The sequence below is a fragment of the Hyperolius riggenbachi genome, chromosome 4 (assembly GCF_040937935.1).
Source record: "Hyperolius riggenbachi isolate aHypRig1 chromosome 4, aHypRig1.pri, whole genome shotgun sequence".
Classification (NCBI taxonomy): domain Eukaryota; kingdom Metazoa; phylum Chordata; class Amphibia; order Anura; family Hyperoliidae; genus Hyperolius; species Hyperolius riggenbachi.
This window is the reverse complement of record NC_090649.1, coordinates 397,553,601-397,580,721: the sequence shown is the minus strand read 5'-3', so window position 1 is coordinate 397,580,721 and position 27,121 is coordinate 397,553,601. Positions and strand designations below refer to the sequence as shown.

The window sequence follows — 27,121 nt, the reverse complement described above, 5'->3', positions numbered from 1 at the left end:
GCCAGTGAATTCACCACCTTCAGCCCTCCTGTGTGAGAGAGGCCTAAGGGCTCATTCACACTAATCAGTGAGTTGGAATGCATGAAAAGGTGTGAATAACAAACTCCTGAATGGGTTTGTAAAATGCCATGGTTTTAACTCCCGGCGAGTTGAAATGGACTGCACAGCCACTCACTGTTGTAGTGTGACTGATAAAATGAGTCTATAGACTTTTTCTTTTTATGTTCCCTTGTAAAATGCACACTAGGTGCAGTGAGTCAAAACTCACTGCAACTCACATAGTGTGAATAAGCCCTTAGTGTCAAGGTGGGTACACAAATCAGATAAAAGCCTTTGGAAAATGAAAGATCACGGACCAATTTTACCCCCTTCCATGTAGTATGAGAGCCATACCTACAGTCTAGACTTTTAAACTGAACTCCCCATCAGACTGAAATCTTTGCAAGATGCTGAACAGAAAGATACTGTACACATTCAACAGATCAGTTCCTGCAAAAGATACGTTCCTGCAAAATGCATTCATAGTCTGATATCTGCAGATCATCATACACACCTTGTTTAATGGACAATCATCTGCAGATCAAATCCACCAGGATGGATCTTCAGATCTGCAGATAATTGTCTGATCTGCAGATGAATGTCATGTATGAGGATCTGCAGATATCATAGACTATGAATACATTTTGCAGGAACGGAACTTTTGCAGATACTGATCTGTTGCACGTGTACAGCATCTTGCAAAGATTTTTATCTGTTGGGGAGTTCAGCTCAATAGACTAGACTGTGTAGGTATGGCTCTCATACTACATGGAAGGGGGTAAAATTGGTCTGTGATCTTTCATTTTCCAAAGACTTTTATCTGATGTGTGTACCCACCTTCACACCTAGAATACGCCTGTAGCCTGAGAATTCAGAGTGGAGTCAGAACACTGATTTTGTTTGTGGTCAGAGTTTGAGGGGGGGGGGGGGTATTAAAGACCATAGATCAGTCCACAGTCAGGCATGTAGGAAGTTGACAATGGCACATTCCATATTCCTCTTGGTCTATTTAATTGTAAATCATCTGAATAAAATTAATGCCATAAAGAGCTTAGCTACCTATATAGTATATAATTTTGTAATTGTTAAAGCCCATTTCCAGGCACAAAACTAAAAATATCCAATAGGTTAGTAATAATAGAGCTCAGGTGTTACTTTTTCTTTGTGTGAATTGAGGCCTCTGCAGTTACATATCCTGGCTTGAAATTTTGATCAAATGACCAGGAGCGGAGTTCAGAGATTGTTTCCAGGCTCTATGGGTGTGGCTGTTGCACCTTTCTGGATTACGTCATATCACTATTCAGACAGCATGGAGGAAGGCACAGGCTGGATCTGTCTTAGAAGACTGCAGTCTATAGCCGTGACAGGCTATTGTGTAGGAAATGGGCAGTATCTGCACTTTTGACCAGGTAATTTACTTTTTTTTTTTTTTTTTTGACATTGGCCAAACTGAGTGCTCACATAGGCACTTGGAATACATTTGTTCCTGAACAGGGCCCTGAATATTTGATGCATTAATTTCAAATCCTTTTATCATCTAACCTTTTGCTACTTAGCAGTAGAAAATATTTTCTGCACATGAGCTGCTAGGCAAAACCACCAAACAATTTTCTTTCATATGATTGTGTATTGCCTAATTTTTCTTAAAGGACTTCCGAGGCCAAAATTAATAAAATCACACTATACCTTTTTTTTTTTTTTTTTTTTTTTTTTTTTTTGCAGAATCCACGGAGGACGTCCTGCCCGTCCTCCGCTCCGTGCCGCCATCAATGCAGGTCTTTTCGTTCCCCTAGGGCTCGGCCCGACCCCACCGAACGGGTCGCATCGATGCCACCTCTAACATGGCCGCCGCCTTGCTCCGTGGCTGCGCAGTACGCTTTGTCGCTGACGTACGCTTGGGGAGCATGCCGGGACCTAGTACGCGGCGGGAGGCGGGCAATAGGCTGCGCAGCCGCGCTAGCGACAAAGCGTACTGGGCAGCCACGGAGCAAGGCGGCGGCCATGTTAGAGGTGGCATCGATGCGACCCGTTCGGTGGGGTCGGGCCGAGCCCTAGGGGAACGAAAAGACATGCATTGATGGCGGCACGGAGCGGAGGATGAGCAGGACGTCCTCCGTGGATTCTGCAAAAAAAAGGTATAGTGTGATTTTATTAATTTTGGCCTCGGAAGTCCTTTAAATATGTAGGTTCTAGTGCTCAGTATAGCACTCTTGCCTTGCAAAGTTGGGTCCTTCTTTGAATCTGAGTCAGGACACCATCCGCATGGATGTTGGTATTTACCCTCTGTGTCGGAGTTTCCTCTGGGCACTCCAGTTTCCTCTCACATCCTAAAGCTATACAGACAAGTTGGCAAATAAGGGCTTGTAATTATTGATAGGATACAAAAAAGAACGAAAAATACACCTTTATTTCTAAATAATATATCGTCATCATACATTGTACTAGGAACATAATCTCAATATTGTGATAGCCGGGGCAAATAAAATGTGTGGGTTTATTTTAAAACTATAGGGGATGGATTCAGAGAAATACTGGTAGTGTGTTTTTTTTCATTCAACCCCCCCCCCCCCCCCCCCCCATGGTTTCCCCTATAAAATGCATGGAAAACAAGTATTGCCAGCAAAATGCCTTATTTATGGCGGGAAAAAACACGATTTTAGATCATTCAGGTGTGATAAGCAGTGATAAAGTTATGGCCAACTGAATGAGAGAAGTGCTGACAGGTGAAAATAGCTGTTGGCGGTAAGGGTAAAATGGCCTTTGGGGTGAAGCGGTTAAGAGTACAGTTTAAGCTTTTAAAAAGAAAATAAAACTGTGGGTTTATTTTCACCTTACAGTATGTAAAACAACTTAAAACCTGCTTTACTGCTCAGTTTATTTTTTTCATGCTGTGGATATTTGTGGATATTTTTGCAGTGCTTTAAAGTTACACTAAACCATTTGTCAGAGCTGTTAACAACTTCAGTCCTCGATGGCCATATCCATGCCGGTATTTTGGATGGACTGAGAAATGGAGAAATACGTTGTACTTTATAAACCACACCTTCCCTGATTCAGTCCTATCCATTAATTTGAGCTGTACCAAAAATGTGTGAGGCCCTCGAAGACTGGAGTTGGACAACACTGATTAATGTCACTACCTTTCCCTAAAAGCATTTCTGCCTGCTGTCCCCACCATAGTCTATAGCCAATTAGGAGGGGCGTGTATGTTGACCTCCAAGTATGGTTGATTTTGGGGGTGAGAAGGGAATCCGTGAGTCTGCAGAAAATCCACACGGACGCTGGAAGACCATACAGACTCCTTGCAGAAAGTATCCTAACTTAGGATTGAACCCCAAATCGAGTTAGTAGTTTTTGTTTTGTGTTTGCCCATGTTTCAGAATTTTGCCCAGTCTGGCACTGTCTACAGAATGTCAGGATTCATTTTATCTGAAAGGAGCTATCATCTGAAATCTGCCTCTGGGCCACATATTCGTTCCAGAGCAGGCTTGCTATTCTGTGATTTGAACAGGTGTATCTTGGTTTACAAACGTATATATAATTCTAGGTAGGATAGAAGCCTTTTCCAGCATAGGATTATGCAGTTTTCTCTGCTATGTGTGAGTCATCTTACAGAACCATTCAATATAGACCTAGAAATTCTGCATTGCCAGAGCCTTAAACAGATACATGTTATGTTATTTGTAATCTATCTCTATTGACCTGCTGATCAAATGTAAACACCAATATTCAACCATGTAAGAAAATGCACATAATATGATGATAGTTTGTTTTTACACAACATGCTCTGAGTATCAGTTCCAGGTGTTTTTTGTTTTTTTTTTTGTATCCCCAGGGTATTCTGGCTTTAAGAGAAAGCTCCTGAGGGTAGTACATGAGGGATAACAATAAAACCTAGTCAGGGATTCTAACTTTTCATCTCCAAAAAACAAAATAAAAAAATAAAACAACCCCTTGTTTTCTCTATCGTGGAGTTTTCCCAACTTCTTGGCTGGACAGGAAGTGATGTACGTTTTGATGCACTGGAGGGCAGTTAGAGAGATTCTAATCCCTCATCATTCTATTCCAAACTAATAACCTGTTTTATTCCCCTAATGTGGTGTTACCTTTTTAAGCACTATTGTTGCAGGTCATGTGACTTTTTCCAACTGCACAAGCTTCTTATTTTTATAGGAGCAGTCTGCTTACAGAGCTATCAGTCTTTTCAGATGTATGCCTGGGGTTGGGCTTTAACATACTCCTCAAATTAATTTTATTTTATACTGTACTTAGTCTGATCATTTAGGTTTAGATAATGAAGGTTTTGATAATCTTAAATGAAGAGGAAAGTCTAGAAATAGTCCTGTATTTTTGTATCAGGCAGTATTAAATGTTAACCATATCTTTCGCATGTATTATAACCAAGCTGTTATCTTTATACGTTGCTGCATTGCATTTTTACTGCTGTTGTAAAAAAAAAGTTTACTTTAAGCGTAGGTCTTTTTTTGTTTGTTTTTGTTTAGCCAGGAAATGCATGTATCATTTGTTTAATTCAGGTGAAAATCCATCCATTTATCTATAGGGTAGAGGCAGAAGAACAACTGGCTGAGAAATTGGCACAGGTTGAAGCCCAGTATGCTGAATATTTCCAGTCTTTAATGCAGCAGCACCTTAATGAAAAGAATGAACTCTTACAGAAGCACGAGCTAGAAAAGCAGGGCCTAATGCAGGATCACAAGAAGGAGATTATTCACTGGGAAGAAAAAGAGAAGACATTAACTGCACAGGGGAACGACCATCACTTAAACGCCGTAGAACAAGCTAGCATCTGTAAAACCTTTGCTTTGGAGAAGGAAATGTTAGAAAACCACTACGGAGATCACATTAATAGGCTTAACCATGAAATTGAGGGCTTGAATGTACTTCTGGTAAAAGCTAAGAACTCTTGCTTGATTGAGAGAAAAGAGCAACAGCCATTAGTTGGAAGAAGCAGTAATGATTGTATGGAAGACATGGGAGCTGATCTATGTCATCCATCACTTTCCATAGAGACTGGAATAAGTGCCGGACACATACATCAGGTGAATACAGAAATGATGGACTATAGAAACGACACAGCAGAGGATGAAAACCTATTTCATGCACGGAATTCTGCACCCTCACAGGCACGATACAAGCAGGTCTTGTCTTCTGTAGAGATGGTGGAAGGAGTGCAATCTCTGAGACAAATTGAGGCAAGTATGTTGATGAAACTGCAGGAGATGGAGGGCTTGGTAGTCTCACTGAGAGCACAGCTGCACGAGGAGAAAAAAGCTCGAGAGACTCTTCAGAAGCATCAGAAAGCATATAAAGAACAGGAAAATCTAAGCAACCTGGTACAAAACAGAGAAGGTGAATGGCTGCTGGCTAATGGAAAACCAAAAATACTAACCTCTCAGTGGTGTGACAGCATTGCCTCTGTTCATAATTTAAAATCTGCTCTTCAGTTGCTCGACAGGGAGAAAGAGGAGCTGGGGAAACAGGTGGAAGTGTTAGCAGGCCACATAGGCTTGGAGTACAAGCTGAATTTAATGGATGAGAAGGAACTAGAGCAGAACCTCACTGGAGATGACAAATCCAACAATGTGTGCGTTTCTTCAACAGGAGACCTCAAAGATCATACTCCTGGCAGTCCAACATTAGGCCAGCAGCTGATGAGTAAGGATGACATGCTTCGTCTCCTACAAAGGCAGCTAGGAGAAGCAATGAATCAGTGCCTACAAATTGAACAGTTAACAGCTGTACAAGTCCAGGAAGTCAGGAATGAGATGGAGACCGAAAAAACACATATCAAAGACCAGCTTTTCAAACTGGAAGACTTGGTACGGAAGATGGAACAAGAAACTCAAAGTCTGGATGACAGGTTAGACCATGGATTTTTCTCCATTCAAACCTCCGTTTCAATGACTCACTGAATGCACACCTGACACAGTACTAACCCCACCACTGACCACATGATTTGAGGAGGTCTTTTTTCTGTCAGTTTTTGAAGGATTTCTTGATTATATGCATCAACCTTTTTTTTCTCTTTTTCTTCAGTCATCACAAATAGAGGGATCTAATATTTTTTTCAGGGTATTTTTTTTTCTTCCTTCAGACTTTTACAATGGGGACATAGATGAAAGCAATAGAAAGACTGAAGAAAAATGTATAGATAAAAAAATCGAAGCCAAGTAACTTGCAGTTTGTTCAATATTTTGTAGGCATTTTTCTTTATACGACTCTCATAAATGTCACTTTTATGCTTACTATTTGCAAATTATTTGACTTTTTATTCTGAATGTATGTATATTTTTGCTATTTTACCTCTGCATGCACACAGATTATCCACTTGAATCTATCTTGTACTAACCATCACCAAATTTCTTTTAAAGATTACAAAAATGTATTGTTTGTATTACTTTGCTTATCTGTGGTGTTTTGCTGATGTTCAGGAATGTCTAGTTTAAATTCAAAAAAATCTTTAATTGCGAAAATGAGCCACCTGGAGAAAGTTTCTGCTCGTATTGCTTTTCTTTCCTCTGAGTTGGGGTTCAGTGAAGCTCACGTGCTTGAATCTAATAGATCCATGTTTTTTATCTTAAATATAACTTTGAATTTGATAGTAGCAATAATAGCAGTTTGTAGAAAGCTGGTCACAGGAATGTGTAGTAATCCTAAATCTCCTTTCCAGAACTGCTGCGGTTGAGATTTCCACCTCGCCTGGCTTTTTTCCATCCGGTTATTTAATCCCTAGCGGTATGGACAGAAATGTCCATCCAAAAAAACATGCTGTGAACAGTATAAACATGCATACACATCAATACTCTCCTGCACTGTATACTAGACCCTTGCTTGACACATTTTGGCAAGTTACAAGAAAAAAAAAGTTTTAAAAATAAGTTTTATCACTGTTTGCACAGAAATCCTGGGAGAATTGAACGCCAGGGAGGTTAACGGAGTTGTCTTTACAAACGTCAGTGTCAGATTGGATGGAAGCTCCCCAGTAAAGCCCTGTACACTCTTTAGATCAGGGGTCTCAAACTCAATTTACCTGGGGGGCCGCAGGAGGCAAAGTCAGGATGAGGCTGGGCCGCATAAGGAATTTCACAATCGTGGCGCATCGCCGCCTCTGACCGCCCCTCTCACTCTTCCTTCACAGAGAGGGGCGAGGAGAGGCGGCGATCCGTGCGGGGATTGACGTCAGGAGGGGCAGAGTTGAAGCTGAAAGCTCTGCCCCTTCCAGGAAATGCCGGCGGATTGCCCCCCGGGCACTTTGGGGGCTCTGCAGCCCTCGTTTAGCGGCGGGGATGCGGCGGATTACTTGGGAGCACTGAAGCGAACTATAAGGAAGCTTTTGCTGGCGAGGGCCACAAAATATTGTATCGAGGGCCGCAAATGGCCCGCGGGCCGCGAGTTTGAGACCCCTGCTTTAGATGGTTCTCAGCCGAGGCGGCTATTAGGGCAGCTTCTGCCAATAATCTAGCTTGTGTACAGTGGCCCCTGATCCCCGCCCCCCTTTGATGTGTGGTTGAGTGATTAGGACTCCCAAATCCTACCTTAGCTCCTGCAGACTCCATTGTTTTCCCTCCTTATACCTCCTGCTACGTCGTGTGCCATACGATTTCCCCCCCCCCCCCCCCCCCCATGGTATTACAACACATTGCTAGCCTGCAGGTTAATGTCTTTATAGCCTCTGCCCTGAACCCTCGCCCAAGGGATCAAGTCCCAATCCCTGCCTGGCAATAGACCTTGTGCTTCTGTATACAGCTAAAGCCTGGTACACACTTGTAATTATTATTAGCCAATCACTGACCAATTTTTCCACCTCTCTGTGGTATGAGGATCAACAGGTTTTGAATACTATGAGCAGACTGTGGAAATAAACCCTCATACTACAAGGAAGTGGTAAACTTGGTCAGTTATTGGCCAATCATAATGAAAGGTGTGTACTTTCTGAGCACTGGTAACAGATTCCACTGCATGTAAATATGCACAGAGCTACTGCAATCAGCACTATGGAATTAATCGGGTTTGTTTCAGAATGGGGATTGGGATTGCTACAAATTCACATTTGTAACAGGTTCATTTCAGAGGTCAGCTCTTATTAAAAAAAATGTAGTAGAAACAGGTGGGTTGAACTGTGTATCGTTAGATCTCGTCTTAGGAGGCATTTCCAGCAGTAATTTTGTTTCTGGGCCCTCACAGAAGGCTGTGATATGAATGGTTTGTTCAGTCAGAGCTGTACTTCCCAGTTATTTTCATGTTTAGCTTGCTGCTCCAGTGTATGAAGTCAGACTGTATATACTGACAGTAATAATGCTTGCATTCCCCGTCTTTGCCACAGAATGGAGCTGACGAGGGTATCAGAAGATAACGCTTTCCTCAGGAATAAAATTGAGCGGCTCCAGCAGGACATTGTCAGTCTGGAGGATGCCAACAAGAAGTATAGGTAAGAAATCCTACTGATATTTTATAAACAAAAGAAAAATGGTCAAATCACAGCACCACCTGTTGTAAATAATTAAAATCAAAGCTTTATTTCAAGATATTTCAACTGCATACAACCATTTAAAACCCCTGATAACTTCCTCTTTGGCAATGTGTGTACATTTATATATAGACAAGACCTATAATCAAATCAGTGCTGCGTGCAGAAAAAGTCAAAACAAAAGTCATACACTTCCGTCAGTTGGAGCCAGTCTGACGTAAGAGAAGTGCGCTCTTTGTGTATCTTTCCAGCATCCGCAGGAGAGATACGTAGAGGGCGCACTTCTCATGCGTAGACAGGCTGCGTCTGATGGAAAGGCGGGGACCCGGCATTGGAGCTGGGGGAAGGCTGAGGACAGTGGCGTGGGAGCGATCGGAGTGTATGGAGCTGCAGGAAGACCAAGATATGTATAAAACCTTTAATGTAATCCAGCTCTGAGTCCCTTTTTAAGATGAATGGGACAGAAATATAAAAAGGATAAGTAGACCCAGTTCTGATTCCTAAAGAATGAGATTTTTCTTTCTTCACACACCTTGCCTATACCAACTGTTTTTCTGTGCTGCCTTCTACACCTTTCAGACTCCACCCCTCTATACACACTACACACACACCACACCACACACACACACACACACACACACACACACACACACCCCTACACACTACACACACTACACACACACTGCACACACACACTGCACACACTACACACACACTGCACACACACACTACACACCTACACACCCACACACCTACACACCCACACACCCACACACCTACACACCCACACACACCTACACACCCACACACACCTACACACACACACACACCTACACACACACACACACCTACACACACACACACACACCTACACACACACACACACCTACACACACACACACACCTACACACACACACACACCTACACACACACACACACACACCTACACACACACACACACACACCTACACACACACACACACCTACACACTCACACACACACACACCTACACACACACACACACACACCTACACACACACACACACCTACACACACACACACACCTACACACACACACACCTACACACACACACACACCTACACACACACACACACCTACACACACACCTACACACACACACACACCTACACACACACACACACCTACACACTCACACACTCACACACACACACACCTACACACACACACACACACACCTACACACACACACACACCTACACACACACACACACACCTACACACACACACACACCTACACACTCACACACTCACACACACACACACCTACACACACACACACTACACACCTACACTACACACCTACACTACACACCTACACTACACACCTACACTACACACCTACACTACACACCTACACTACACACCTACACTACACACCTACACTACACACCTACACTACACACCTAAACTACACACCTACACTACACACCTACACTACACACCTACACTACACACCTACACTACACACCTACACTACACACCTACACTACACACCTACACTACACACCTACACTACACACCTACACTACACACACACACACACACACACACCTACACACACACACACACACACACCTACACACACACACACACCTACACACACACACACCTACACACACACACACACCTACACACACACACACACCTACACTACACACCTACACTACACACCTACACTACACACCTACACTACACACCTACACTACACACCTACACTACACACCTACACTACACACCTACACTACACACCTACACTACACACCTACACTACACACACACACACACACACACCTACACTACACACACACACCTACACTACACACACACACCTACACTACACACACACACACACACTACACACACACACACACACACACACACACACACACACACACTACACACACACTACACACACACACACACACCTACACACTCACACACACACACACTACACACACACACACTACACACCTACACTACACACCTACACTACACACCTACACTACACACCTACACTACACACCTACACTACACACCTACACTACACACCTACACTACACACCTACACTACACACCTACACTACACACCTAAACTACACACCTAAACTACACACCTACACTACACACCTACACTACACACCTACACTACACACCTACACTACACACCTACACTACACACCTACACTACACACCTACACTACACACCTACACTACACACCTACACTACACACCTACACTACACACACACACACACACCTACACACACACACACACCTACACACACACACACACCTACACCTACACACACACCTACACACACACACACCTACACTACACACCTACACTACACACCTACACTACACACCTACACTACACACCTACACTACACACCTACACTACACACCTACACTACACACCTACACTACACACCTACACTACACACCTACACTACACACCTACACTACACACCTACACTACACACCTACACTACACACCTACACTACACACCTACACTACACACCTACACTACACACACACACACACACACACACACCTACACTACACACACACACACACCTACACTACACACACACACCTACACTACACACACACACCTACACTACACACACACACCTACACTACACACACACACACACACACACACACACACACACACACACACTACACACACACTACACACACACACAGCACTACTGCACATTAAAGCCTGATCTGTGATCTTTGTTATCCACACCTCTCCTCTCTGTGGCCTGATCAATGACCAGGCCTGATGAAGAGATTATAGATTTGAGTAATCCTCAGCGGTAGGGATCATCAAAGAGATGCAAATTTATCTGAGTTGATGCAAATTCATGTATGCAGTTTTAAAATGGACCACTCAATTTAAACCCAGGTTTAAATTGGTTGGTCCTTTTTCAAGCTGCATAAAAGTTTGCATTGTTTTGGAAGTATTTGCATCTCATTGATCATCCCTACTAAGCAGTGAGCAACTGCTGGATGTTTCTGAGGTCTGGCATGGGGAAGTTTGCAGGCCAGCAGGTAAGTGCAAGAGCACTGTGGATATGTTCAGCCACTACTATATATATATATATATATATATATATATATATATATATATATATATATATATATATATATATATATATATATATATATATATATATATATATATATATATATATATATATATATATATATATATAATATATATTCTATCATCTTCCGTTGCGCTGTACATAGTACAATCTTGTTTCTGCTGTACTTAATCTGAACATCTATGTATTTGTACATGTATTGCTGGATGTCTTGATTGTACAGTGCTTTAAACTTCTTATGTATCTATTGTATGCCCCCCTCATGTCTTATAGAACTCAGCTTGAGGATCTGAAGAAAGAAGCTGAGAATTTGCACTACAAATTGGAGCAGTTGAGTAGACAGGTGAGGCATATACAGCCTGTTCTCCCCACCCTGATTCATAGTATTCCTACTGCTGCTATATAAGGGCTATATAAGGGCTCGTTTACACTACGTACAATTCTGGTTCTGATTTTGATGTGATTTTTACATGCGATTTTGATTTTTGATACAATTAAAAAGTCCTGCATGCTGCGTTTTTCTTCCTGTGTTGTTAGTATCCAGTGAAAATTGAAAATCAATTTGCTGCGTTAAAAAAACAAAACAAAAAAAAAAATACTGAGTAAAATATGAATTTGGACAATTATTAAATTAGCAAAATCATTTGAGGAGAAGTAAATGACAGATAAGAGCTCCTTTCATGGAGTCTCTCTGTGACACACAAGCTCAAAATATGTTAATTGAGGAACCTGCTTTGAATTGATTTTAGATTTCAGGACATTAAAAATGTGTGTGGTCCTGAATAGCTTGCTCTGGGGTAAGCCTAGTTTCATCTGAAATTGCTGAAGGGATTTTAACTTCTCATTGAAGATAGTTATTTCATGTTAACAGATGTTGCCACCATAAAAATTGAGAACCTGGGCTACCCGCTATAACATTTGGATTTTTAAAGATTTCCAGCATTCGGGAAGGGGCAGATTGCAAGTTCAAATTCAAAAAAAGCTTTATTGGCAGAACCAAATACATTTTAGCATTGCCAAAGCAAAACATTAGCATGGAAGGGAGTGGTTGCGGGAATAAGGGACAGGTATAGGGGTGTAATTAGACTTAGTAGGGCCCCCCTGCAGAAATAATAGCATGGGGCCCCCTTGGTCCTTGAAAACTATGTGGGTCACGTGATTGGGAGTCAGCGAATGGCAGCAGAGGGTGTTCTGCTGTGAAGCAGGAAAAAAATTACACACACTCCAGCACATGGTTTTTGTGAGTAAATGGGGAGGTTTCTATGCTGATTGGCTGCAATTGCGGTTGGGGAGAGGGTCCCCCAAAGCCTCTTGGCCCCCCTGCGGTGGCAGAGGTCACAGGGGTAATTGCTACGCCTATGGATGGGTATAGGGGGTTAGGGTATACAGTCCATAAAGTATAGGGGGCTGGGATATATATATAGGGTGCAGTATAAGGCTAATACAGTCTGTGGGGTATATGTGATTGCATATATTAAAGGATACACGAACTGACATGTGACATGATGAGATAGACATGTGTATGTACAGTACCGAAGCACACAAATAACTAGGCTGTGTTCCTTTTTTTTCTTTCTCTGCCTGAATATCAGGTATGCAATTGGTCCTGACTCAGACAGGAAGTGACTACAGTGTGACCCTCCCTGATAAGAAATTCCCCTTTTTTTTACCTCTCTCTTGCTCTCAGTAGCCATTTTCTGCTAGGAAAGTGTTTTATAGTTGAAATTTCTCATCAGTGAGGGTCACACTGTAGGCACTTCCTGTCTGAGTCAAAACTGAGTCAGCCACTTGCATACCTGATATTTAACTCTTTCAGGCAGAGAAAGAAAAAAGGAACACAGCATAGGTATTTGTGTGCTAGGCACAGTACATACACGTCTATCTCATCATGTCAGTTCGGGTATCCTTTAAAGGGATAGGGGAAAGTTGAGCTGCTATATACCGTAATATTTGAATGTATATAAAGTTAGGAACGGAAAGATCTCTCATTCTCTTGTGCCAAAACTTGTTGTTATTGGGTATCCTAGCTTATTATCAAATAACCTAGGATTCCCAATAAGAACACGTTTTGGCACAAGAGATTGGGAGATCTTTCCATCCCTAACTTTATATAAATTCAAATATTACAGTATATAGCTTCTAAACCACTTGAGGACCTAGGGCTTTCTACCCCTTAAGGACCGGCCACTTTTTTTCCATTCAGACCACTGCAGCTTTCACGGTTTATTGCTCGCTCATACAACCTACCACCTAAATGAATTTTGGCTCCTTTTCTTGTCACTAATAAAGCTTTCTTTTGGTGCTATTTGATTGCTCCTGCGATTTTTACTTTTTATTATATTCATCAAAAAAGACATGAATTTTGGCAAAAAAATGATTTTTTTTAACTTTCTGTGCTGACATTTTTCAAATAAAGTAAAATTTCTGTATACATGCAGCACGAAAAATGTGGACAAACATGTTTTTGATAAAAAAAAACCCATTCAGTGTATATTTATTGGTTTGGGTAAAAGTTATAGCGTTTACAAACTATGGTGCAAAAAGTGAATTTTCTCATTTTCAAGCATCTATGACTTTTCTGACCCCCTGTCATGTTTCATGAGGGGCTAGAATTCCAGGATAGTATAAATACCCCCCAAATTACCCCATTTTGGAAAGAAGACATCCCAAAGTATTCACTGAGAGGCATAGTGAGTTCATAGAAGATATTATTTTTTGTCACAAGTAAGCGGAAAATGACACTTTATGAGAAAAAAAAAAAAAAGTTTCCATTTCTTCTAACTTGCGACAAAAAAAAAAAGAAATCTGCCACGGACTCACCATGCCCCTCTCTGAATACCTTGAAGGGTCTACTTTCCAAAATGGGGTCATTTGTGGGGTGTGTTTACTGTCCTGACATTTTGGGGGGTGCTAAATTGTAAGCACCCCTGTAAAGCCTAAAGGTGCTCATTGGACTTTGGACCCCTTAGCGCAGTTAGGCTGCAAAAAAGTGCCACACATGTGGTATTGCCGTACTCAGGAGAAGTAGTATAATGTGTTTTGGGGTGTATTTTTACACATACCCATGCTGGGTGGGAGAAATATCTCTGTAAATGACAATTTGTTAATTTTTTTTTACACACAATTGTCCATTTACAGAGATCTTTCTCCCACTCAGCATGGGTATGTGTAAAAATACACCACAAAACACATTATACTACTTCTCCTGAGTACGGCGATACCACATGTGTGGCACTTTTTTGCACCCTAACTGCGCTAAAGGGCCCAAAGTCCAATGAGTACCTTTAGGATTTCACAGGTCATTTTGAGAAAATTCGTTTCAAGACTACTCCTCACGGTTTAGGGCCCCTAAAATGCCAGGGCAGTATAGGAACCCCACTAATGACCCCATTTTAGAAAGAAGACACCCCAAGGTATTCCGTTAGGAGTATGGTGAGTTCATAGAAGTTTTTATTTTTTTGTCACAAGTTAGCGGAAATTGATTTTAATTGTTTTTTTTTTCACAAAGTGTCATTTTCCGCTAACTTGTGACAAAAAATAAAATCTTCTATGAACTCACCATACTCCGTACGGAATACCTTTGGGTGTCTTCTTTCTAGAATGGGGTCATTTGTGGGGTTCCTATACTGCCCTGGCATTTTAGGGGCCCTAAACCGCGAGGAGTAGTCTTGAAACCAAATGTCGCAAAATGACCTGCGAAATCCTAAAGGTTTTCATTGGACTTTGGGCCCCTTAGCGTACTTAGGGTGTAAAAAAAAAGTGCCACACGTGGTACCGCCGTACTCAGGAGAAGTAGTATAATGCGTTTTGGGGTGTATTTTTACACATACCCATGCTAAGTGGGAGAAATATCTCTGTAAATGACAATTGTTTGATTTTTTTACACACAATTGTCCATTTACAGAGAGATTTCTCCCACCCAGCATGGGTATGTGTAAAAATACACCCCAAAACACATTATACTACTTTTCCTGAGTACGGCGGTACCACATGTGTGACACTTTTTTTTGCAGCCTAGGTGCGCTAAGGGGCCCAACGTCCTATTCACAGGTCATTTTGAGGCATTTGTTTTCTAGACTACTCCTCGCGGTTTAGGGCCCCTAAAATGCAAGGGCAGTATAGGAACCCCACAAGTGACCCCATTTTAGAAAGAAGACACCCCAAGGTATTCCGTTAGGTGTATGACGAGTTCATAGAAGATTTTATTTTTTGTCACAAGTTAGTGAAAAATGACACTTTGTGAAAAAAACCCAATAAAAATCAATTTCCGCTAACTTTTGACAAAAAATAAAATCTTCTATGAACTCGTCATACACCTAACAGAATACCTTGTGGTGTCTTTTTTTCTAAAATGGGGTCACTTGTGGGGTTCCTATACCGCCCTGGCATTTTACAGGCCCAAAACCGTGAGTAGTCTGGAAACCAAATGTCTCAAAATGACTGCTCAGGGGTATAAGCATCTGCAAATTTTGATGACCGGTGGTCTGAGGGGGCGAATTTTGTGGAACCGGTCATAAGCAGGGTGGCCTTTTAGATGACAGGTTGTATTGGGCCTGATCTGATGGATAGGAGTGCTAGGGGGGTGACAGGAGGTGATTGATGGGTGTCTCAGGGGGTGGTTAGAGGGGAAAATAGATGCAATCAATGCACTGGGGGGGTGATCGGAAGGGGGTCTGAGGGGGATCTGAGGGTTTGGCCGAGTGATCAGGAGCCCACACGGGGCAAATTGGGGCCTGATCTGATGGGTAGGTGTGCTAGGGGGTGACAGGAGGTGATTGATGGGTGTTTCAAGGTGTGATTAGAGGGGGGAATAGATGCAAGCAATGCACTGGTGAGGTGATCAGGGCTGGGGTCTGAGGGCATTCTGAGGGTGTGGGTGGGTGATTGAGTGCCCTAAGGGCAGATAGGGGTCTAATCTGATAGGTAGCAGTGATTGATGGGTAATTAGTGGGTGTTTAGGGTAGAGAACAGATGTAAACACTGCACTTGGGAGGTGATCGGACGTCGGATCTGCGGGCGATCTATTGGTGTGGGTGGGTGATCAGATTGCCCGCAAGGGGCAGGTTAGGGGCTGATTGATGGGTGGCAGTGACAGCGGGTGATTGATGGGCGGCAGTGACAGGGGGTGATTGATGGGTGGCAGTGACAGGGGGTGATTGATGGGTGATAGGTGATTGACAGGTAATCAGTGGGTTATTACAGGGGAGAACAGATGTAAATATTGCACTGGCGAATTGATAAGGGGGGGTCTGAGGGCAATCTGAGCGTGTAGGCGGGCGATTGGGTGCCCGCAAGGGGCAGATTAGGGTCTGATCTGATGGGTAACAGTGACAGGTGGTGATAGGGGGTGATTGATGGGTGATTGATGGGTTATTAGTGGGTGTTTAGAGGAGAGAATAGATGGAAACACTGCGCTTGGGTGGTGATCTGATGTCGGATCTGCGGGCGATCTATTGGTGTGGGTGGGTGATCAGTTTGCCCGCAAGGGGCAGGTTAGGGGCTAATGGGTGGCAGTGACAGAGGGTGATTGATGGGTGATAGGTGATTGGCAGGTGATTGACAGGTGATCAGTGGGTTATTACAGGGAAGGCCAGATGTAATAATGCACTGGCGAATTTATAAGGGGGGGGGGGGGGGTCTGAGGGCAATCTGAGCGTGTGGGCGGGTGATTGGGTGCCCACAAGGGGCAGATTAGGATCTGATCTGATAGGTAACAGTGACGGTTGGTGATAGGGGGTGATTGATGGGTGATTGATGGGTGATTGATGGGTGATTGATGGGTGATTGATGGGTAATTAGTGGGTGTTTAGAGAAGATAACAGATGTAAACAATACATTTGGGAGGTAATCTGACGGCGGGTTTGCGGGCGATCTAATGGTGTGGGTGGGTGATCAGATTGCCCGCAAGGGGCAGGTTAGGGGCTGATTGATGGGTGGCAGTGACAGGGGGTGATTGATGGGTGATAGGTGATTGGCAGGTGATTGACAGGTGATCAGTGGGTTATTACAGGGAAGAACAGATGTAATTAATGCACTGGTGAATTGATAAGGGGGGGGTCAGAGGGCAATCTGAGCGTGTGGGCGGGTGATTGGGTGCCCGCAAGGGGCAGATTAGGGTCTGATCTGATAGGTAAAAGTGACAGGTGGTGATAGGGGGTGATTGATGGGTAATAAGTGGGTGTTTAGAGGAGAAAATAGATGTAAACAATGGATTTGGGAGGTGATCTGATGTCGGATCTGCGGGCGATCTATTGGTGTGGGGGGGTGAGCAGATTGCCCGCAAGGGGCAGGTTAGGGGCTGATTGATGGGTGGCAGTGACAGGGGGTGATTGACGGGTGATTGACAGGTGATGGACAGGTGATTGACAGGTGATCAGGGGGGATAGATGCATACAGTACATGGGGGGGGGGGTCTGGGGAGAATCTGAGGGGTGGGGGGGTGATCAGGAGGGAGCAGGGGGCAGGGGGGGGGGATAAAAAAAAATAGCGTTGACAGATAGTGACAGGGAGTGATTGATGGGTGATTAGGGGGGTGATTGGGTGCAAACAGGGGTCTGGGGGGTGGGCAGGGGGGGGTCTGATGGGTGCTGTGGGCGATCTGGGGCAGGGGGGGGGGAATCAGTGTGCTTGGTGCAGACTAGGGTGGCTGCAGCCTGCCCTGGTGGTCCCTCGGACATTGGGACCACCAGGGCAGGAGGCAGCCTGTATAATACACTTTGTAAACATTACAAAGTGTATTATACACTTTGTATGCGGCGATCGTCGGGTTAACATCCCGCTGGCGCTTCCGTATGGCCGGCGGGATGTTGCGGCGGGTGAGCAGCGCGAGGCGGAGGATCGCGTCACGGATGACGCGATCGCTCCGCCCATGCCCATACAAGGACCGCCGCCAATTGTCAATACGGCGGTCCTTGCGGCGTCCACTTCCCGGCCGCCAATTGTATATACGGCGGTCGGGAAGTGGTTAACTTTACCCTATCCCTTTAATTCCAAAATAATTTAAATACAGCTGTTTTTGCTGATGACATTTTAAAGAGACAATGAAGCGAAAAAAAATGATGATATTATGATTTGTATGTGTAGTACAGCTAAGAAATAAAACATTAAGATCAGATACATCAGTCTAATTGTTTCCAGTACAGGAAGAGTTGAGAAACTCCAGTTGTTATCTCTATGCAAAAAAGCTATTAAGCTCTCCGACTAACTTAAGGTCCGTACACACGGGTCCGTCGTTGCCTCCCGCTGGGTGGGCGTGCCAGCGACAGTCCGGCGTGTGTACGCTCTGTCGTCATACTGATACGGCTGTTTCTGAGCGATCCGCCCCCAGCGGGAGGCAACGACGGACGCGTCGTTGCCTAAAGTCCGGCGTGTGTACGGACCTTTAGTCGTGGAGAGGGCTGTTATCTGACTTTTATTATCTCAACTGTAATTGAACTGTTTACTTTTCCTCTGCTAGAGGAGAGTTCATTACTTCACAGACTGCTCTGAAAGACTCATTTTGAATGCTGAGTGTTGTGTAATCTGCACATATTATAGAATGATGCAATGTTAGAAAAAAACACTATATACCTGAAAATAAAAATATGAGAATATTTTCTTTGCTGCTAATCTTCTAGTAATTATTCATAGTACACAACCAATTCATTATATCATATATATTTTTTTCGCTTCAGTGTCTCTTTAAGTCCCTGATATAAATGTTCTATCTTGTTTTGTCTCTGTATTGCTTTAAAGAATAAGCGACACCCATGCTAACCTAGAAATAAAAAACACACATATATATATATATATATATATATATATATATGTATGTATATATATATATATATGTATGTATATATATATATATATGTATATGTATATGTATATATATATATGTATATGTGTATATATATATATATATATATATATATATATATATATATATATATATATATATATATATATATATATATACCGGTATATATATATATATATATATATATATATATATATATATATATATATATATGTGTAGATAAATACTAGTTCAACTTACATAACAGATGTATTGTGCTATCCACGTAATGAGTCCTGTGAATTTTATAAAGTAAAAGCAGAAAATCCTATTCTTGGCAGTGGCCATCTTGCTAAGCTAACACTGACATCATATCCTCCCTGACTCTTGCCTTCCCCCCCTGCTCATTGTGTATTGCTTAGCTGCCCTCCTCCGAGTCCCACTGAGGTGTATACTAGGAACTGCACTGACTTTTTTTTTTCTTTTCTCCTCCAATCGCTGAGTCACCTCAGCCTTTCTTGTAAACACAAGTGAGCAGAGGATCATGTTTCAGATAGGCTAGGCAGGGAAATAAATGGAAGAGGAGGAATATATTATAGCTAAAAAGAACTCCCAGCATTCAACTGTTTGGCACTGACTATTAAAGGGCCAGTGCTCCTAAAGTATGTGATATCTCCGAACCATAACAGCAGAAAAGGTTTTTCAAGTTTTGACTGCAGGATTAGCATCTTTATCACTTAATACACATTTGCTGTTGAAATTTGATTTTTATGGTGACAATACCACTTTATTATGAATTGTTTGTATTATAAAATGTATTTTTTTTTCCTGCAGAACCAGGACCATCAGGAAGAGCTATCACAAGTAAATGTGCAGCACAAGGAGACAGTTTGCCAGCTAAATGCAAAACTACAGGAGATTACTGAACAAAAAGAAAAGGCAAATGCAAGTCTAGAAAATCTACAGGAAACCCTTGTTGCTCTGGAAACTGAGGGGCAACAGCAGCAGCTAGCCTGGGAAAAGGAGAGAGAACAACTACAGCAAGAACTCCAAGTCACCAAGCAAGAGGTAGAGTGGGGTCATTTAACACATGGGGGTTGTTAAAGTAACACAATGGCATTGAATGTTATCTGGAATGTGTGTACTATAGAACAAATGTAAAATGATATGAAGAGTGTGAATGCTTAGTGTTCAGGATGACAATATTCATTTATAAGTTATTTAGTCAGTGGTTTTTCCATTGTAAAATCTTTTCTCACCCTGTCCTCACTGGGACAGATTTATCAAAGCATTTTTTCTTCTTAAACTGTTCTAACCATCAGGTAGAACAGTTCTGCATGATAAGAACCTTCTTAAATCCTAGGTAATAGTGTCAGTTTAGTGTGAATTTCTAGAGCTGCACTACAGATCACAAAAGTGCAAATCCATCCCTAAACTGGCGCAGATTAAGAGGTGCCTGATAGCAGTTCTACAGATGTAGAACTGAAGTCTAGACATGATTGCAGAGTGCAGGCTAGACATGATTTGTGAAGGGCTCCTCCCCCTTGCTGAATTCCTCCTCAGAGCCTGCCAGTATCTACAGCAGATGTATTGGTTACCTCAGCAACAGCAATTCCCCTCATACACTTCACTGTCTGAGAGCCCTTCCTAGCTCCTCCTATTTTACAACAGTCTTAGAAGGAATCTACACTATCTAGTGATTTCTTAAGATGTCTGAGACAGTTCTGCCTGGATTTCTAAAACCTAACAATATTTTGTCTCAGACACTCTCAATAAATGTCCCCCACTGTGCTTTACGTTCTGAAATTTATCACAGGCGGCAACATCTACTGCTGACAGGTGCATCACTGCAGAATGTTTACTCTTTACTTTGTGTTCCAAAGCCAGTGTTTACTTTGTTTACTTTACTTTGTGTTCCAAAGCCAGTAGAAAGAATACCTGGTCTCCCAGAATGCATAGCAATATACATCAATATCTAGATATAGGAAGTGTTTTTGATGCTGCAACAAGGATAAATAACACAAAAATGTGTATCCTGAATAATTTACTACATTCTACTATGTTTTTTATTACAGTATGTATTTATATAGTGCCAACATCTTCTGCAGTGCTGTACAGAGTCCCTCAGAGGAGCTCACAATCTAATCCCTAGCTTAGTCCTATGTCTCTTGTAGTCTAGGGCCAATTTGGGGAGAAGCCACTTAAGTAATCTATGTTTTTGGGATGTGGGAGGAAACAGGGATGCCCGGAGGAAACCTATGCAGACACAGGAAGAACATACAAACTCCATGTACATAGTGCACTAGCTGTGATTAGAACTGGGGATCCAGCGCTGCAAGGTGAGAGTGCTAACCACTACACCACCATGCTGCCCCATATGTTGCCACAGTGCCTCTTTAATGTACTGCAATATAAAAAAAATCTGACATTTTTACTTTTGTGTATATTTCTTTCTTCAGAATGAAAAATACTGGGATGAGCTGTGCCAGCTGAACACACAGAGCCTCCAGCTGACCAGCACATTATCTGATCTCACTGCACAGAGAGAGGGGAGCTATGAGACCATCCAGGAAATGAACGCTAGACTCAGGGAGGTGATGGAAGAGAAGCATCAGGCATCTGCTCTCATAGAGCAACTCCAGGGAAAGCTGAATGAGCTGAACAGAGAAAACCTGCAGAAAGAGGCCGCATGGGAGAGCGAGAAGGAGCAACTGGAAAGTGATCTGCAGACGTCCAAGCAGGAGGTATACCTTCCCTCATAATAAACTGATTTTATAGCTATATCAGTGGTGGTGTTTGAATTGGGGCTATTGAATTCCGAAACCCTAATTGACCCGAATGCCACACTTCAGCACCAGGTCAAGTGGACAGCGTTCGCGTTTTTTAGAATAGATACTTTGCATTTATTTTCCGGGTTAAAGAGTTCACTTCCTGACTTGCGTCAGGGAGTGAATTACAAAACCGCTTTGGAAAAGCGCTTAGAAAAGTGCTTTTACCAGAAGCGCAGCGCTCAGTGGAGCGATGGATTGGAAGCAGCGCGCACAAATGCAATTCGTTTGCTTGTTTGATTTTAGCTGGGAATGAGGCCCCAAAGCGCCATGGAAGATGTTAGCACTATGTAAATACTTTCTAATATCGATTACAATAAAACACCAGAAATGTTAGACTGCCATCCCTTTTTGCCAGCTTTTGACAATCATCAACTTTCTTATTTTATTCAGTTGATATCCAAGTAAAATGTGTACCAGTGCTTTTTTACTAAAATGGAAACTGTTGTCATTTGCCTTTTATACATATATTAGTCTCTGTTGCATAACATGAATGCTGAATATTACACCATATGGAAAAAGAAAAGGGAAAATAAATTCACAACCTTCAGCAGCCAGTTATGTTGGCTTTAGACTTGATATGATGGTTGGTACCTGAAGACCATTTTAGGTCTGTGGCTGCTTGCAGAAACCGTTAGCCCAGATGTCTTGCAGTGAGTTAGAGCAGGGATGCCCAACTCCAGTCCTCGGGGGGCCGTATCCATCCCAGTATTTAGGATGGACAGAGAACTAGCAAATGTGTTAATCCACAGCTTTCCTGATTCAGTTCCATTAATAAAATTTAGCTGTCCCAAAAATGTGTGAGGATCTCTGCCCTTGAGGACTGGAGTTGGGCATACTCGATCTAGAGCTCACTGTTTTCTACATTTGTCTTCCTTCTGCACACATAATCCATAGATGATCTGCTCGTGTTCAGATGTCTATCAAACTACTATATGATGTCTTTTTACATTTCAGGGAAGATTTATGAAAATCCGGGGAAGGAGAATTAGAGGAAAATCTGTTACCGATGCAGAAGTGGAGCAGTTGCTCAGAGTGACCAATCAGAATCCTTGATCTGAACATGCTCCATTTTTGCACCACATATACTCCAGCTTGCACTGGTTTTGATAAATCTGCTGTGTTGTTTCAGCAACCTGCGGTGGGCAGACTCAAGTCCGCTACTTAAACCTAGCCATACATGGGTCAATTATTGCCTAATACTATACTAAGTAGGGATGGTCAATGAGATCCAAATAATTACGAGTTAATGCAGGATTATGTACATTTTGTATGCAAAAATATGCAGCTTGAAAGTGGACCAATCAAGTCCCACCAAGGTTTAATTTGAGCCATTTTCAAGCTGCCCATATTGTGCATACAGAATTTTCATAATCCTGCATCAAGTCGGAATTAGTTGCATTGCATTGACCATCCCTAATACTAAGTTGGTCTATTCAATACCCATTTGGAATGCAGTCAGATAGTAACTCCTACACCACTGGCAAATTCAATTTCAATTTTGTTTCCAGCAGAAATCTGTTGAGCATTGATTGAATCAACTTGATGCAGTGTGGCACTAACTGACCATGGATTCCCCCTTCATACACAGTTTTTCCAACATCAGATATTTGATTGTTTCAGTGCTCAAAAACAATTTAAAAGGATGGCCTGCATAGGTTTGAGCAATAGATGACCAGCAAAATGATAAACTTGTCCAAAAATCGATCAGAAAAATTGATACGTTTATGGCCAGCCTAACAGCATGGCTTTCATTTCTAATTGTTAGGAGTCTCTTTCTTTAAAAAAAAAAGTTAAGTACTTTGTGCCTTTGCTAATCTCTGATTTACTGGCGTGGGCTAGTTTAAGATAAACTTTAAGTTCTGAATTTGTTTTTTGTCTTTAGAACATTAAGACACAGACTGAACTGTGTCAGCTGACGTGCACAGCGTCTCGTCTGAAGGCTCAGCATGAAGGTGACCAGGAGAGCATCCAGCGGATAGACGATAGACTCAGAGAAGTGACCCAGCAGAAGGAAGAGGCCACAGAAACAGTGCAGAAACTTCAGGAACAAATCCATGCTATGGAGAAGGAGAAGGCTGAATGGTGTCAGGCTAGAGAGCAGCTGAAACTAGACTTGAAGACCTCTGAAGACAAGGTATTCCTCACTGACTTACATTGGATAGCTGAAAGTGTTTTGATCACATATGTTCAGTTAAATACACACCAAAGATAAGGCAAAAGGAAGTCATTTGTATTTATCCAGTAGGAACACTGGAAAGTATCTAGAACCATTCTTTACAGCAGAACGAGAGCCAGTTGTACATGCTCTAGAGTTTATACCCTTTGTAAGTGATGAACTGTTTATCGACATTGAATGATCCAGTACAAAGATACGCAAGGAGCACATCCTAAAATCTGAGCATTTTTGTTCCATCAATTTATTTATGCACAGTGTGTAGCTACAATACAATCAGACCAGTGTAGTAATAAAAGCAAAACAAGCTACTTGTTTGCAAAAAACAATAAACAGGTTGTAGATTGTGTGTTAGCTAGAGAAACAAAGGTACCTGGAGTGGAGTCGGTGGTTTCAAAAACTGAGGAGGAGTTGGAGTCGGAGGAATTTTGTACCGATTCCACAGCCCTGATCACCAGAGACTAGTTAATCAGAATCAGAATCAATTTATTTTCGCCAAGTAAGTTTGCACCTACAAGGAATTTGTCTTGGCAGTTGCTTAACAAACACAAACAAAAACAATACAAGGACAGACAGTGTGAATATTACAAGTTAAGGACATTATATGTAGTGGCAGTAAGCAATGTGAGAATTGTTCATTTACAGTTCTGTGCTGATTACTATCAAGTCCTAGCAGCTCTAACGCGGTTCAGCATTAAGTATGGCTACCGCTTGAGGAAAAAAGCTGTTCCTGTGTCTGGAGGTTTTGGTAGCGATTGACCGGAATCTTACTCCTGAAGGCATGCGCTGGAAGATGGAGTGAGCTGGGTGAGAGGGGTCAGAGGCAATTTTGGTTGCTCTCTTTTTGCACCTGCTAGCGTAAAGATCCTGCAGGGAAGGTAAGCTACAGCCAATTATCCTAATGCTGAGCAGGAGCCGAACCGTACAGTCATAGATGATGTTATGGTGGATTCGATGATTGCAGTGTAGAACTGCACCATTAGATTTTGAGGTAGGCCAAACTTTTTCAGCTGTCGTAGATGGTACATTCTCTGTTGCGCTTTCTTGAGAATAACTTATGCACGTGCTTTACTTTACTTTATGGTTATAAAATAGGTTCAAGAGCTGATTGTCAAGCACAAGCAGGAGAGACAGAATCTTATAAATGGATTAGATGAAACCAACAAACAGGTCAGTGTGTTTGCTTTATGGTACTTTGCTGTCCTTTTTTTTTTTTTTTAATATAATCCATAACTGGATTTTACAGATGTAACATTTTACATTACATAATCCAAAACATCCTTTATTTTTTAATGGTATATAAAATGTATTACGGTGGGTAATAACTGAAATCCTAGAAATGACAGTGATAAGTAATGGGAATAAGAGATTACACAAACAGTTGTTGGGTTTGGGTACTTGGCTTTCTTTACCTAGGGCAGAACAGTAAGTACTGTATATATTGGCTGTAAATGTAAATTCTGTAGCAAACATTTTCATTTTGGGCGCGTTTCCACTTGTGCGAATCTGCATGCGTTTTCTGCATGCAGATTTGCATAACCGATACAAGTGGATGGGCCTGTTTCCACTTGTCGGAAATCCAGTGCGGTTTTGTGTGCAGGATAAATCTGCACGGCAGAGCCATCAGAATTCGCACACTGCCTTGCAGTGTGCGATTCGCATACAATGTATTTAATAGGAAATTCGCATGCGTTTTTATATGTGAATTTTACTGCGAATTCGAGGGTGTTTTCGCATAAAATCAATGTAAAAGCACACAGGCACTGACATGGTTAAATTCACATACTAACATATGCGAAAACGCCCGCGAATTCGCGGTAAAATTCGCATCAGTGTGCAAATTCTTTTTGCGTTTTCCGCGACTAATTCATACTGCACAAGTGGAAACGGGCCCTTACTCTTGATTGTGCTTAACCACTTCACGACGGATCGCCGTCCTGTGCCGCCCAGAAAGAGGAGGGAAGTACAGGGAGGCTGGGAATCGCTGCGGAGGGGGGCTTTGAGGAGCCCTCCCCCCCCGCTACACGCAGGTAGCCGGGGGCGATCAGACCCCCCCAGCAGGACATCCCCTAGTGGGGAAAAAAGGGGGGGGAAGTCGGGTCACCCTGCCTGCAAAGTGATCTGTGCTGTGGGCTGCAGCACAGATCGCAGAAATATAGCCCGGTCCTTAAGTGGTTAAATTAAACACTGAGACACTGAAACACTTAGGGCTTCATTTACCATCATTTGCTAAGGCATGAGTATAGTAGAAAGCCTAAATGAACCACCAAACTTGATCTGCATTTTTGGGGGCAAAACGTTGCAATGTTGTCGTAGGTCATATCAGATATACGGTAAGTGAGTATTGCCAGAAAGGTTAGTGAAGTACCAGTATACTGTTGCAGCATGCATGCACTTTTATTTGTAACAAATCTATGAAAACTTTCCCTAGGGACTGCACTTATAGTAAATGTCTTGTGCCAACACATGCATACAATTATATTTGTATGAGTTTGATTCTAGTAAACCTTTACCAATTCTCGGTAGGCTCTGCTATATCCCAAGTGAGGTTGCAGACATGTCAGTGTAAAACTGACACTGTGTGGATCACAACAATAATAAAGCTATGTAGCAGTAGCTTGCAATACCGACCAAGGTCTTCTAATCATACAA

The 27,121-nt window shown here is 42.4% G+C and overlaps 1 protein-coding gene across 8 annotated transcripts in view; it reads left to right on the top strand.

Annotated features, from left to right (window-relative positions):
- The window catches only part of NINL (ninein like), a 185,390-nt gene that overhangs the window by 145,924 nt on the left and 12,345 nt on the right, over nt 1-27,121 (top strand). For 6 of the 8 annotated variants that reach the window (XM_068232251.1, XM_068232250.1, XM_068232246.1 and 3 more), the window contains 7 exons: nt 4,601-5,920; nt 8,384-8,488; nt 11,962-12,031; nt 20,300-20,533; nt 21,925-22,209; nt 24,179-24,430; nt 25,565-25,639. In XM_068232251.1, coding sequence (XP_068088352.1) covers nt 4,601-5,920; nt 8,384-8,488; nt 11,962-12,031; nt 20,300-20,533; nt 21,925-22,209; nt 24,179-24,430; nt 25,565-25,639 — 2,341 coding nt within the window. The remainder of the gene's footprint in view (nt 1-4,600; nt 5,921-8,383; nt 8,489-11,961; nt 12,032-20,299; nt 20,534-21,924; nt 22,210-24,178; nt 24,431-25,564; nt 25,640-27,121) is intronic. The other 2 variants (XM_068232253.1, XM_068232252.1) reach the window with 1 other exon arrangement.